The following is a 14,568-nucleotide window of genomic DNA, read 5'->3' on the forward strand; positions in this document are numbered from 1 at the left end:
AAGCCAAAACGTGATTGGTTGAAGCGATAACGTGCTACGATTGGTCAGCTCAATGTGGCCGTTATTTGATTGGCTTGAGTAAACGGTGGGTGGAGTCCACTTATTTGTGGATTTATCTGCACGTCGACGCTAGAAGTGTTTCAAATCCACAAATGCACAGGAACCGATCCACAAATGCGTGCAGTGATTTACAAATGCACAGACAGCGGTTCACAAATAAATACCAGGTAGAGTTGTGTTTGTGACATTAAACACATTTGTAAATATATATATTTTTATTTGCAAATCTCATTTTATTTATTTGTGAGTTTTATATTTTTTTGTGAAACTCTGTACATTTATTTGTGAATTTGATATATTTTTGTGAATCTTGTTACATTTATTTGTGGATCATAATCTATTTATTTGGAATAAAGCAACAATTCTCACCCCATAGCCAGAACACACAAGGAAACGCGTTGTGAAATAAAATATCACCGGCAATCACAGACATTCGCATTCGGACGGGAATAGTTTACTCAGAGGATCACTGAGTTTGCTGAAAAACAGTAGGTAATTTGCTCTGGAATTATCACAGAGGTTGTGTGAGAAAAACACAGACGTGGCAGATTCGGACGATTAAAATCACCAAGTACGTCTGTGAAACAAATATTTCTCTAACGACCCCCTGTAAAACTAGTCCCGTCCGAATAGGGCTTAAGACTTCAAATAAAAAATACAGACTTGCCTGAATAAGCAGGTTCATATGTTCGTATCACTTTATAGTAAAATATCGATGCTTTTGGATTTAAATATTTAACAAAGCATACAAACAAACGCGGCCGATTTTATCATTTTCATTTTATGATTGCACTATTTCTAGTGACCTATTTCTTATTCGTTTTCTGATAACTTCTCTTTGTCGGTGAAATGATGGGGTTACATGATGTTGTTCCTGAGAGGCGTGTAAGGGGCGAGTTTTAGTGAAGCGCAGCGGAGCTTCTGACCCGACGGTGGAAACGCAGCGCAATTTAGGCCTCGGTGCTACAGGTCCGAGGCTATTGGCCCCGCCTGGCCCGTTTAAAGCACTTTCCCGACAGTGGAAAAGCGGCTATTGATTTTAAGGGGGCTATACTACTATCATTCATACATACAATAGAGCATACTTTTTATCGGTCACGAAGTAAATACAAATTCAAATGTAGTACCTAATCAGTACACGATTTGTGACGCACCGAATGTATCCTTCCCGTCTGTTAGGGAACTGATGTTACAACAGTAAAGAGACATTTTCTCTGTGTTGACTGTGACTGTGTTGATCTCAATCATTTTGACATGAACAAGAACCAATTAAATCACAGTAAACCTATTTAAATGTGTAACAGAACATTTTATTTGTCTGTTTATTTGTCTACATCATTTCACACAATAGCAACATTTGTCCTCGAGGAAAGCAATGATCTCCTCTATACTGCAGGTTTGTACCAATGATAACTTAAAACACAGATGTTTTTTTTTTCCTGATGCGAGAAAACCTCCCCAAACTTAGAAAACATTGTACAAACATGAGAAATTGTACAAAACTATACACAATCGAATGTGCTTGATAAAATTTCATTTTACAATCTTACAATTTGTTTTCCCTTTGTGAATATATTGAATTTCCATTACTATGACTCTTATTTGGATCAATCAAAGGAAAATGGATTCAAGTCATTTATGGGCAGAACCGTAAATAATTACATCAAAAACAGAAAACTGAGAGGAACTTTCTGCCAGACACGTTTCATTACTAAGGCAATCTTACTAAGTAAATTCATTTGAAGAATGTAAAAAAAGGATATATCATTACAAGAATTAGAACAGAAGTCCCTTAGCTGAGGAAATCTGAGCGCTTGTGGGGAGGGACCATATGAGGAAAAGCTCTTTGAATGAAGAAAGTTGTGAAAGACATTTTCCTTACATTAGTATTTCACTGTACACCAAGACCATTTCACAGAAAAACATCCTCCTTCTTCCCTCAATGTATATATAATATACACATTTTTCAAAATCTCAACACTTTCTAACATGTGAACATTAAATAATCAAATCAAAGCCAGACCGAGCAAAAAGAAACACCTTCCAGGTGAGATCAGAAACAACCCAATGATATGCATTCATACAAACAACTATCTTAGTGATCACATGACCACACTTAAATAATTGCATGCAATGCTTTTAACGCTTTGATAGCATTTGCAAAGAGGGTGCTCAGAGAAAGCAGGCCATGTGCTGGTCTCTGAACAGCAAGACCCCACAGACCGTTTCCTTCTAAAAAGCACAATAAATACGACTCTAAATCTCCAAGGTCAGCAGTTTGTTGATATTTAACAAAATGCCAGAATAAATAGTGTAACTAGGCATGATATGCCCTCAGGATGCATTGTGGACAAACATGGCATGACATGAACAGTGGGTGCGCTGGCACACAAAGTAAGGGAATTCATCCAATGCAAATACATTAGTTGCTTTGTCTGGTCATGTTATTTCTGTCACGCCGAAAATACATATTTGTTTGCATAGAAGCATTTACTTCACAAAAGAAAAGAACTGTCAGAACTAAAGGCTGGGTGTTTGTCACACACTTTGTTTTCTGATTGAAGAGGTAGTTTCACATTTCTCAGGGGATATGGAGTAAAGTTTACTTTACAGGAGACCAGTGCCAATGTCTAATAATCAAAATAATAACAACAACAACAATAAAAGCAAGATGCTTTTTCTAAGTCTCAACAGGACTTAAACTACAGACTCTGAGCTTTGCTCTCCTCAGCCCATCTCACAGAATTTCTCTCTTGATAATGGAGCTTGGGATATGGGCAAGATGGAAATGGAAGATTTAGTGGATAGGCTTATGCGTCATCTCTGCTGTGAGTAGCGGGTATGGGCCTCTGTGTCTTGAAGCGAGGCTGGAGCTGAGGTCCTGCGCTGCAGAGAAGGAGGGAGAGGAGACACCAGGCAGGATGGAGGAAGCAAGGCCTGAAGCTTGGCCAATAGCAGAGGGATACGGATTAGAGCTGGAAGCCTTCCATCGGTCCTTCAGACTGCTGGAAAATGTACTGGCCCTGATTCTGATCCACCTGCGGAACGATGCTTGCATCCTCCTCCTCGGCCCCAAAGTAGTGCTCGATCAGGTCAAAGGCCTTCTGGTAAATCTCCTGGTTCTCGTGACTCTGCAGGAACTCAATCTTGTCCAAGCCTGTGTGGGAACATCAGTCAAACAATTATATAAACATATGAACAAACAGCATGACAAACACAGTCTGCATGAAAGGAAAACATATGACAATTCAGATAATAAAAAATAAAAAAACTGCATCAGCAAAATCAATTATTCTTATAATAATAATGATGTTATTTTTAATTAATACTACTCAGACTATTAGTATAAGACTAATCAGAAATTGTGAAAACCAATTGAAAAATAATATAACGCCTAATTGTTAGAGACTAATATATTAGGATTGAGATAGAATTGCTGACAAATGAGCAACTTTGAACAAATCAAATATTTCAGGGCTGACTGTAACTAGAAATATTTATAAATGACTACAAAAAATCCAACGAAAATTGATTTACCAGAGCGGGAAATCAAAAATGACATTAACGTGAGGTGATGCAAGGTACGAGGTGCCTACCATAAGCCTCTTCTATGAGAGCGCAGTAAGGATTGATGCCTGATCCATTCTGTTTAGACTCCTGTTCTCCCAGTCTGAGGATGTTCTCCAGGCCGTTTAGAGCCACCTGCACAATCTTGGAGTCCATCACCGTCAGCAGGTCACACATGGGCTTTATGGTGTTGAGAGAAACTAAGTACCTGTGTGTAAAGCACATTTACATCAAATATTGTCTTACTAAACTATCACCAAAATTGTACCCCAGAACAAAGTTAAATGGAAAAAGTTAACAACATTAGGAAAACAAGATTCTCAGAGAATTTGCAGTAATGCAAAGAGTCCTCTATTCAAAAAAATCTTAGATTTAGGTAAAAACCAATGCAAAAAAAAAAAAAATGCACCTTATCTGCTCTGGTGTGCCTCCAGAGGTGGCATTGGTTATTGCCCACGCGGCCTCCTTCCTGGTACGGAACTCAGCTTTCTGCAGTATCTCGATTAGCACTGGGAATATGTTGGCATCGATTACCGTCTACAACAGAAAAAGCATCAAGCAATGGCTGTTCAGACACAACATATATGGTATCATAATCTTACAGTGTCTCAGTCAGTCTGAAGTACCTGGATTTGCACTCTGTTCCCAGCGGTGATATTGGAGACGGTCCAGCAGGCCTCTTTTTTGACAGATTCTTTCGGACTGCTAAGTAAATGGAGCAGGCAGGGCAGAGCGGAGCAGTTCAGAATCACCTGGCAAACAACAGAGCAGCCCAACAGATCAGAAAACTGCACTCTTATGAAACTGCAGACAACTCAGCATGTGATAAACGAAAGCTACACTACCTGGGTCTGAATATCGTCTCCTGTTACAATGTTCCCCACTGCTCTCAGTGCAGGGGACACCACCTTGTAATCACTGTGCCTGTGAATGGACAATACATGGAGGTTATTTTAAGTCGGTGATAAAATATATCACATTGTTGACTGCTTGCGTCAGCATGTCTGGTTCTCACATGAGCAACTCCACCAGCCTGCGGCACACGCCCGAGTCAACAACTGTCTGGATTTTGTCATTGGGTCCATCAGACAGGTATGAAAGTGCCCAGCAGGCATCTGCCAGAACATCAGGATCACTGCTGAAGAGCAATCTGGAGAGCACACTCAGACATGGTGACACCTGTGAGGAAACAACAGTTGTTTGATCAAGTATTCGTATCATGTTTATAAGGAGAAAACACTGGTTTACGCAAAGCGAGGGTGTTTGTGTGCATCACTGAAATTTGATAACTAGGCAACTGGAATGTGGTTTATGCAGAACTGGTTTGCAAACTCACCTTTGCAAAGTCCGGAGGTGGATTTTTTCCTCTGCACAAGTTGGATAGCGCCCACACAGCGTTCCGGGTGGTAGTGAGCCGGTTTGATTTTGCAAGCAACCTGCAAAGACAAGGGAAGAAATAAAATGATGCGCTATGTAATCATACCACTAGATGGAGGTAAAGGTAAAGTCTTTTATAACAGACACACTATAGAAGAAAAATGCTATAGCATAGTGAAATATAGGCCCTGTCCCAAATGGCACACTCCGGACTTGTGGACTTCCTCAGAGTCCACACTTTGGTGACGTCATGTAGTGCAGACCTATAGGGCCCTTGGCGTGAGTCCACGAGGGTGCATTGAGAGGTATTTTTGGGACAGACTCGATCGTCACGCCGGAAATAACAGTCAGGTCTGGTTGCTTTTGCTTATGCCACCTGGGCATTAGACAATATATACATGCTTATTTAAATAATGTATACAGTTGTAATAATACATAAGGTTCCATTAGAACTAAGATTACAATTTTAACACATAATAAACATGTGTGTGAGTTTCAGATGAATTTACAGGTTTAAATATACAAACTAGGTTTACATATGACTCAGTAAAGCCCTGACATTCAGTTCTATTTGTTTAATGAATCATAATGTGATCGTATTATTCAATGCTTTATTATTATGTTTGAGATGTCAACCACTGGTCGAGGACCATAATGTTTGTATAAACTGTAGGTAACAACTGGTAAAATGTACACCTAGGTCATAAAAAACGTAATGATACCTACACTTAAATATTTTCTTCTCAGCCATGTCATCAATTACTCTTGAGCGAAATCTCCTCCCATCCGTTGTCGGATTGGCATTTCACAAGGATTCCTGGGTAGTTAAAGTGTGCGGAGCCTGCATCTATGCGGGCTTCGCAGAAGAATCGGTGAGCACGCGCAATTTAAGTCAACGAGACAAAGTCAACATGAAGTGCTCCATTTGGGACAGGGCCATAAGCACAATGGACTTTCATCAGGTATTATAGACTTCCCTTAAAAACAGAAAAAAATGCAATCATGGTGTTGGGATCAGTAGAAGACACTTACTGCTGAAGAGAGGGCAAGATGCTACAGTTCAGGACATAGTCTCTGCATTCTGCATTATCCCCGGCAATATTTCCTAATGCCCACACTGCCTGCAAAAACAGTTATACACAACTGATCATTTTCATGGTGCTGTTAATTCCTGATAAACCATCTGGTTAGTGTCTGCAAAAATCACCTGCTCTTGTACATCTTCATACTCTGAGTTGAGCAGTTCTATGAAGATAGGCACAGCCCCCATCTCAATGACCACCTTGGTGTGTTGGAAGGTTCCTGAGGCAATGTTGGTCAGAGCCCAGGCAGCTTCAAACTGGTCAAAACGAGCAAAAATAGCATCTTTAAACTTGGCTGTAATGGCAATTTAGCTTTTGCAAGGCTTGCTCTATGAAATGTTCTTACTTGCAGAGTCCAGTTATCACTCCTTTTTAGGAATTCAACAAACCGGTTGACGACACCAGTAGTGTTGATCACCTCATCAATGGGAGGATTGGGCTCTGAGGCAAATTAATAACATTCTTATATTTAAACAACTGTCATCCTTGAGTCTATGAGACATAGGAATAAGGTACCAACCTTTAGAGAGTAACTTTCTAAACTTCTGAGTGGCTATGAGCTGCTGGTCTGGATCCTCAGAGAAGATCATCTGAATCATGTCTTGGGTTATAACTCCTTCCTGCAGATTCACACAATGATTATACAAGATGTATTTTTCAAAGAATCATAAAAATTGTATCAAGGTTTCTACAAAAATATTCAGCTGTTTTAAGCATCGGTAATAAGAAATGTTTCTTGAGGAGCCATTCAACATATTAGAATGAATTCTTAAGGATCGTCTGACATTGAAGATGGGAGTAATATCTGCTGGGGGAAAAAAAAACCTGTAAAATGTATAGAAATAAAAAGTTGTTAAATATATAAAACTTATTTTAAACTGTAATATTTTGCAATATTGTTGTTTTACTGTATTTTTAATCAAACAAATGCTTCCTTTGAAAGCATAATTTGTCAATTTATATATACTTTATATTGATATAATGCTGATGTGCTAGTTTTACATGTTAGAATCCTATATAGGCAATTCAATATGCTTAAAATGATGCAGGACTAATAACCAAGCCCCATGTCTGTTATCTGTGAATCTACTATCCATTCATCTGTGTATCATCTGTTTGACAACAATGACAGATGGTCTGCTGACTGGATTACTTACACCTGGTACAGGTACAGTGGAGCTGATATCAGGGTCCTGAATGGGGAATTCAAGCATGGACTCATCACCGGGTGGCAGACACACATTCCTCCTCTTAAATAGCTGAGGAAAGAGAGGAAAAATTTACTTTCATAAATAAGTTACTTTTGTACACAAACCTTATAAGAACAAATCTGGTCTTATAAGCCTCCAAAATATACTCTTTTATTCCATAATGCATGACCAATCCTTCATGAACAAAACTAATTTAATTTGCTTGTATAATAAGGAAGAAAAATGATGACAAACCTGCTCCTCCCTCTTCTGTTTACGAAGCTGTATCCCATCCTCCTCTCTCCGTCTCCGCATTTCCTGGGGGTTCAGGGCTTTATTCTTGTAGCTCTTCATTCGATAATTTTCTTTGCCTGGGCTTGCCATTGCGTCTTTAGATCAGAAAAAGAAATGTGGTCAGATGTGCATTGTGATACTCAATTTCTGTTGTCTATTCAGCATATCAACTTTGTGAGTTATTGGTTAAGCCTATAGCAATACAGACAAGAATCACAACTGGTCGAGTCAGTTTGCAATTCTCCTCATAATTTGAGTCAAACAGCAAGTTGAGACAAAGGGATGGTTTATCTGAAAGCAATTATGCTTGTTAATACTAGCATTTCCTGTGTGACAGCACTAAGAGCTAAATGACACTTTGCATGCTGAACTTCCTTCATTATATGGTTAGCGTTTTTGTTGTTCAGCTCATTTTCATATCAAACACGGTTCAGAACTAAACATTTTAACTCGGCAGCTTTTGTCTGTTATTACCTGTATCTTTGGTTAAAGACTTTTTTATGTACGGTATCTTGCACATAATGAAGAGTCTTTTATAGCAAGTTAGTGAATCACCAATACAGAATCAGAAACATTTAAGCAGAGATGGCCAAGCCAGCAGGCCAAAGTTGGCCCACGATAACCTTTGCTTTGGCCCACCATACAATTTTACAAGACATGGGGGAACAAATATGAAAATATAGGGCAGAAAAACATGTCACGCATACCTTAATTTTTAACTTAGTTGTTTGCTTTAATACTTTATTAGCTTTGTATTGAAATATAAAAGGTACACATTGTTTATGTTACATTTAATAAAGCATAGTTAGAAAAATCTACCTTCATTTCATTTTGTTTGTAGTAAATGGTTTGCTAAACAGATTTTACAAAACCAATTAGTCATTTTAATTTCTTTATTCGGTAAACTACAAAATGAGACGTTATACAAAAGGGCAGTTTGAGTCACCTTTTAGGTTCAATGTATGGAGAAAAAAAAATGTGCATTGAAAATAAATGACGACTAGTGCTGTCAGTCCCAACATTCCACAGAAGAAATAAAAACAAACAGAGAACAACATGAGGGCAAATAAATTAGGACAAAAGTGAAGTTTTTTTTTTTAGAAGGAACATTCCATTTAAGATTCAAAACATACGTCGACGTCATCTCTAGTTTCTAAACACTCAGTTTTTAATCGGATCAGCAGGTTTTGTGTTGTATGATGGTGGAGGAATGGACTGTTTTCCAAAGACAATATATCACATACTCCATAAACAATCACAGATCTAAATATACAAGTCTAAGAATCTTAATCTTAATGTCTACACAAATGATTATATACATCATCATTATTATTATTTATATGTTGTGTGCAATAGCTGGACAGCTGGAACCAAGACCATATGGATCCCAAAATCAAATCAGTTATATAAATCCACTAACACTGTACGTTAAAGGTTTATAATCTCACAAATCATTTAGATTTTTCACTTTCATCCTAAACTGTACTCAGCTTCTCTGTGCTAGCATGCTAACAGTGTTATGCTAGCTTGGACTAAACGTCAAAATGGTAACTACTCTATCAAAGCACCATGCTGCCTCATTCACTTCCTGAAAAGAAAATACTTTCACATCTTAGTTGGTGTATGAATCTCACCCATTGCTCGTAGATCGGAGAGGGAAATACTGGCCGTGTGTTTTTAAATTTCTCTCAAGACCCTCCCGTGTTCCTCCAGCTGAGGGCAATATGGCGTCCGCTGGAAAGGTACGTCACATCCGCTGCTGTTTCCGGTTTTCGGGAGCGGCCTCATTCAATCATAATAAATGGAAAGTGAAACGGGTTGTTGCTCAAAACAACATATATATCTACCTCTGATCAGGTACGTTGCATATACATGTCGATTTCGAGATTGTATCATACTGATTTTTTTTGTTGTGCAAGAAGTCAGTGGAAGAAGACGTTTAAATGTTGTATATGTTGACAGAATCGATTCACTGTCACGTCTTGATAAAATCCAGATTTCAAGTTAACTAAGGCTAAATAGCCGCGTCTGAGTTTTATGATCAATTCATAAAGACGTTTTAAATGCATTCATAACAAAAACGCGTCCCTCACCACTGTGTACAACGGTTATCAGTGTTTATCAGGTAACAAATCATAATTACTAAAAATACTTTTAGTTAAGGCCTGTCACGATTATGAACTTTTGGATTTCGATTAATTGTCACACAAATAAAGGCGATTAATGAAATGTATGATTTCCTTCATGGCTTTATAAACAAACATTACACAGGAGTAAAATTAATTAATAAAATTAATAATTATAGTTATTATTATATTAAATGTAATTATATAATAGTAATATATTTAGAAATGTATGATTTCCTTTATGGCTTTAAAAAAACATTCCAAATGGGTACATTGCAAATGTTTGCCATATTTCTCTTTTTGGTCCACTAATGTGTTGTTTTCCCCCCCAAAATATTTTATATAATATAATAATAATAATATCATGTCAAGTATGGTTAATATTATATAAATATTATTGTGTAATATATTTAATATATTTCTCTCATAAATCATTATATTTTATTGTAATTTTAAGGCAGTATGATTAAACACACAAGCATTCATATCACATTAAGGTATGTTACAATCATTGTGAGAGGTCTGTTGGTACTATTGCTACTAAAATCAGATTATATTAATATCAGTTATCCTTTGAACAGTGTGAGAAGCTTTCAGGGTCATTTTGATTACTATCATGATTAATTTGTCCTTGCTGTTTCATCCAGCCTTGTGATAATGCCTGTGTGTGACATCTGCTGTGAAGAGGTCCCATCTGAGGCAGAGATGAAAACCCATCTCTTCCTGAGTCACATGGAGAATGTGATGGCCTGCCCGTTCTGCTCTTTGTCCGGTGTTTCATACGACGAGATGAGCTTCCACATCAACACCGCACACATAGATAAAGACAGCCAGGACACAAAAAAAACAGTGGTTGACAGTGGACAGAAAAACTCAAATGACTGCACTGCTCAAAGACCCAGTTCTACAAAGACATCCAATGTAAATGTGAAAAATATGGAAACGGTTTCTCAAGCCTCACCTCAGTCGCCATCTCTGGTAAATGGGATGGCCCCCTTGATAACAAGGACCTGTCTTTCTCAGGAAACCTTTACTAGTTTGGAAAGTTCACCACCTGCAGCAGCCACAGCGAATGGTGCAATAAAACTCGTCAGAACTACACCAACATCCAGCAACAATGCAAGCAGGGAGAGGAAAGATGGCCGCCGAAAATCAAAGCAGAAGCGCTTGTCCTCACCTGTTAACGGTGCTCTTAACTTTACAACATAAAACTGATTTAAATGAAGCCGTACGACTAATAGTTTCTCTTTGTGTATTTCAGAAAGATGCTTTTCATGTCCTATGTGTAGTTTGGTCTGCAAAGATTGCTTTATTCTGCAGGAGCATGTTGAGCTTCATCTACAGGACCAAGATGCAACTGAAGGTGTTTTACCTTAAAACATAAATATCACTGTTGCAAGTATATATGTATGTTTTACAAGTGGTCATTTTACACTCTTTTTATCACCAGCTGTCTATGATTGATGTCTGATATGGTTTGTCCTCTTAAGGGGGCGGTCCTGAGGCTGGCACTTCAACAGAAGCATCTTCTACAAGCAATGGTAGATCAGGTCAGTTAGCAAGGTGGCTGATTTGGCAGTTCTGAGTAAGTGAATGGGCCAAACTAAACACTACCTGTATTTTTGGGATCTCCAGCTGTGATGCACTATGAGTGTCCGATGTGTGCTCTGAGCTGCACCAGCAGCTCCTCCCTTCAAGAGCATGTTGAGCTACACCTGGAAAATGGCTCAGCATCTGCAACAGGTATGTGTTTACTTTATTATGCAACTGTATGCAACTGCAGATTAGTTTTTTCTGGAATTGTTTGTTAGTTACATTTAAATGTAGAAATCAAGATGTTCTGTGGGTTCTGTTTACGAGTGAAGTGCATCATGACAATATAAATTAATCAACATGAAATCTGTTGTAGCAAATGGCGCAACAAAACTTGTGGTTTCTTAAAACATGTGATTTTACATTCATTTGGTTTGGGTGTTTTGAGGTTATTCATCTGAAGACCTGACTCTGGCCAGGAAGCTTCAGGAGGAAGAGGAGCAAAAGTGGAGGGAGGCTGAGACTAGACGGGAAGCAGAGGACTTTAAGAAGCTCCAGGTTAGCTAAAGAAAATGTCACTGTTTTCAAAAAATGTTCACCTTAAAGGTGAAAATTGTCATAATTTATTCACCATTGTATCAAACCACTACAAATTTTTATTTTTTTTGTTATTTCATTACTCTTTGCTACTCTATTCAGAAGCAGTTTGGGCTTGATAACAGTGGTGGTTATCGCAAGCAAGTGGAGAGGACTATGGAGAGGGCTGTGTCGCGAGGTCAGATGGTTCCTGCAGAGTTTCACAGGAAAAAAGCAGAGATGCTTGAATCTCTGGCCTCTGGGATGGATGATGGCAGAAGCAAAACATCAGGTCTGATTGAGAGTGCATCATAGAGCTAAACCAATTATCTTTACATATTTGGTCCAACTGGTGAATTATTAGACTGAAAATCTATTCAGTTATTTTCTTTATCATATTATCAATGTTGAAAACAGTTGTGATTCCTAATATTTTGTTTACATTTTTATAATTGAATTATTTGATAGATAATAATAAAGATTTATAGATACTTTTTCTGTAACTTTTTATAAATGTTTTTAGTCACTTGGATCAATTTAATGTGTCCTTACTGAACAAAGGCATTCATTTCTTTGAAAAACAAATCTCACTGACCTGACCTGAACATTTTTTTACAACTGTAGTGTGTGTATATATTTTTAATTAATATATATTTCATTATACATTTATATTTTAATTGATTAAATACTATTAATTAATAATGTGTAGTAGTAATTAAAAGTAATGTATTATTATTACTAGGATTTTATTTATATAGCTGTTGCTTTTTTAAATGATGCGGTGAAAAAACTGTAGTAAATGACAATAAATAAAACAGCACAAGGGTTAAATGTAACCTTTCTGTTTCAGGACTTGTGGAAGCTCTCTGTAGATACTATCAGAAGGATGCCTCTGACTGTGCTCATGTGTGGCTCTGTGCTGAGACTGATCACTACTCTTCATCGGAGGGGGACAAAGGTTGGGGATGTGGCTACAGAAACTTCCAGATGCTTCTTTCATCTTTACACAGGATGGAGCAGTATAACCTTTTACCTGGTATAATATCAGTTACATCATGTTATTCTCTTGGCTCCATGTTGATTTTCCTTGTAACAGTACCCATCATATAATTTCCACCTCACAGTTTCAGTTCCCAGCATTCCGAGGGTGCAGGCCTTAATCGAAGAGGCGTGGGGTCAAGGTGCAGATCCTCAGGGTGCTTCTCACTTCAACCATCGACTGCAGGGGACACGGGCTTGGATAGGAGCTACAGAAATCTATGCAGTTCTCACCTCCCTTAATGTGAAGTATGCATTGAAACCCAAAGTTTACATTTACACACACACACACACACACACACACACACTACCGTTCGAAAGTTTGGGGTCAGAAATTAATATTTTTATTCAGAACTGTGCATAAAATAATTCAAAAGTGACCGTAAAGACTACTATATATATATAATATGGTTTTCTCAAAAATATTAAGCAGCACAACATCAATAATAATAATAAGAAATGTTTGTTGAGGAACAAATCAGCATATTAGAATTATTTCTGAAGGATCTTGTTGTGACACTGAAGGCTGAAGTAATAGCAGCTGAAAATTCAGCTTTGCTATCACAGGAATAAGTTAGATTTTAAAATTTACAAAAACAGAAAAGTTATTTTAAATTGTAAAAAGAACAAAACAAACAGTATTACTGTTTTTACTGTATTTTATTCAAATAAATATAGTCTTGGCGAGAGGCTTCTTTCAAAAACAAAAAATCGTAGCAACCTTAAACATTCTAGATCATGTAAATATCTTAAATATTGTTAATTTCACATCTTAACTTTCCTTTAAAAATTTAGAGCACGAATTGTGGATTTTCACAAGCCCACTGGCCCAGGAGATACGCATCCCAGACTGTTTGAGTGGGTGAAGCAGTATTTCTCACACTCTGCCAGTAGGGGTGCAAGACTGCCACCCAAAGTAGTGCAGACGACATTACCACCTATATACCTCCAGCATCAAGGTATTTCAAGACTTCTCTTGTAAACGACAGCACTTTAATAAGAATCAAGTGAATTTATTATCTCTCATGAAACTCCAGACTAGTAGCCTCAGAGAAATAGAAATACCTTTATAAGATGATGTACATGTTGTCCTGTCTTTATGATCAGGCCACAGTCGCTCAATCGTAGGAATGGAACAGAAAGTAAATGGCAACCTGTGCCTGCTCCTCTTCGATCCGGGGTGTGCACCCAGGGAAATGAGGAGAGTGCTGACGCAGGATACAGCAGCTACCATGGTACGACGTATGCGCAAATTCTCCGGTGGCCTAAAACACAGACAGTATCAAGTGGTCGCTGTAGAAGGGCTGCTGACACCTGAAGAGAAACGGGTAATTTAGAGCTACAGCTTAAGGAATTCATAGCTCAGTTCAAATAATGAACTGCATTTAGATTTTTGATATGCATAGTCTATGTTAAACTCTTGAGCTACAGTTTGATATCTGTTTGGCATGTGTGTTTTTCAGAGCCGTATTCTTAACTCAAGGACACTATGTGCTGAGAAAATCCCTTGATGGAATTGTCCACATCTGCTGACTACAGTTTTATCTACTAGTTCCTGCTACTTTTATCTGTGAATCACTGTATTTTTGTATAAATGTCAATAAACAATAATACATTTAGAATTATATCTTACTTGCTGCACAATAAGTCAGTTATAATGACTTTTTATAATGTGTGTGAGTCTTCAGCTCTTTAAATTCTGATTCATTGAATGCTCAACTTGTT

The 14,568-nt window shown here is 37.8% G+C and overlaps 2 protein-coding genes across 2 annotated transcripts; one reads left to right on the top strand and one right to left on the bottom strand.

Moving 5' to 3' along the window:
• Positions 1 to 1,348: 1,348 nt before the first annotated feature.
• On the bottom strand, positions 1,349 to 9,342 carry LOC132103184 (importin subunit alpha-6-like). Its single transcript, XM_059508072.1, has 14 exons — positions 9,205 to 9,342; positions 7,532 to 7,665; positions 7,244 to 7,345; positions 6,607 to 6,706; positions 6,433 to 6,527; positions 6,212 to 6,343; positions 6,037 to 6,125; positions 4,964 to 5,063; positions 4,643 to 4,806; positions 4,473 to 4,551; positions 4,254 to 4,379; positions 4,037 to 4,164; positions 3,657 to 3,835; positions 1,349 to 3,217 (listed from the first exon to the last, which is right to left on the bottom strand). Exons 1-14 carry the CDS (start codon positions 9,206 to 9,208, stop codon positions 3,030 to 3,032), a joined length of 1,620 nt encoding a protein of 539 aa, XP_059364055.1. The 5' UTR covers positions 9,209 to 9,342; the 3' UTR covers positions 1,349 to 3,029.
• On the top strand, positions 9,300 to 14,465 carry zufsp (zinc finger containing ubiquitin peptidase 1). Its single transcript, XM_059508071.1, has 12 exons — positions 9,300 to 9,427; positions 10,344 to 10,882; positions 10,958 to 11,059; positions 11,187 to 11,246; positions 11,332 to 11,439; positions 11,678 to 11,787; positions 11,929 to 12,097; positions 12,656 to 12,841; positions 12,930 to 13,092; positions 13,639 to 13,802; positions 13,951 to 14,171; positions 14,307 to 14,465. The coding sequence occupies exons 1-12, from the start codon at positions 9,372 to 9,374 to the stop codon at positions 14,352 to 14,354; spliced, it is 1,926 nt and encodes a 641-aa protein (XP_059364054.1). The 5' UTR covers positions 9,300 to 9,371; the 3' UTR covers positions 14,355 to 14,465.
• Positions 14,466 to 14,568: the final 103 nt, after the last annotated feature.

The sequence above is a fragment of the Carassius carassius genome, chromosome 24 (genome assembly GCF_963082965.1).
Source record: "Carassius carassius chromosome 24, fCarCar2.1, whole genome shotgun sequence".
Classification (NCBI taxonomy): domain Eukaryota; kingdom Metazoa; phylum Chordata; class Actinopteri; order Cypriniformes; family Cyprinidae; genus Carassius; species Carassius carassius.

What these genes read in the sequence shown, in the direction of transcription:
- LOC132103184 (XM_059508072.1), bottom strand. An exon ending in CACCTCCGGACTTTGCAAAG is followed by an intron (nt 4,807 to 4,963) that starts GTGAGTTTGCAA and finishes GTTTCCTCACAG; the next exon opens with GTGTCACCATGTCTGAGTGT. An exon ending in GAGACGATATTCAGACCCAG is followed by an intron (nt 4,380 to 4,472) that starts GTAGTGTAGCTT and finishes GTTGTTTGCCAG; the next exon opens with GTGATTCTGAACTGCTCCGC.
- zufsp (XM_059508071.1), top strand. Translation starts at nt 9,372, where the DNA reads ATGGAAAGTGAAACGGGTTGTTGCTCAAAACAACATATATATCTACCT. An exon ending in TGGCTCAGCATCTGCAACAG is followed by an intron (nt 11,440 to 11,677) that starts GTATGTGTTTAC and finishes GGGTGTTTTGAG; the next exon opens with GTTATTCATCTGAAGACCTG. An exon ending in CTCACCTCCCTTAATGTGAA is followed by an intron (nt 13,093 to 13,638) that starts GTATGCATTGAA and finishes TTAAAAATTTAG; the next exon opens with AGCACGAATTGTGGATTTTC.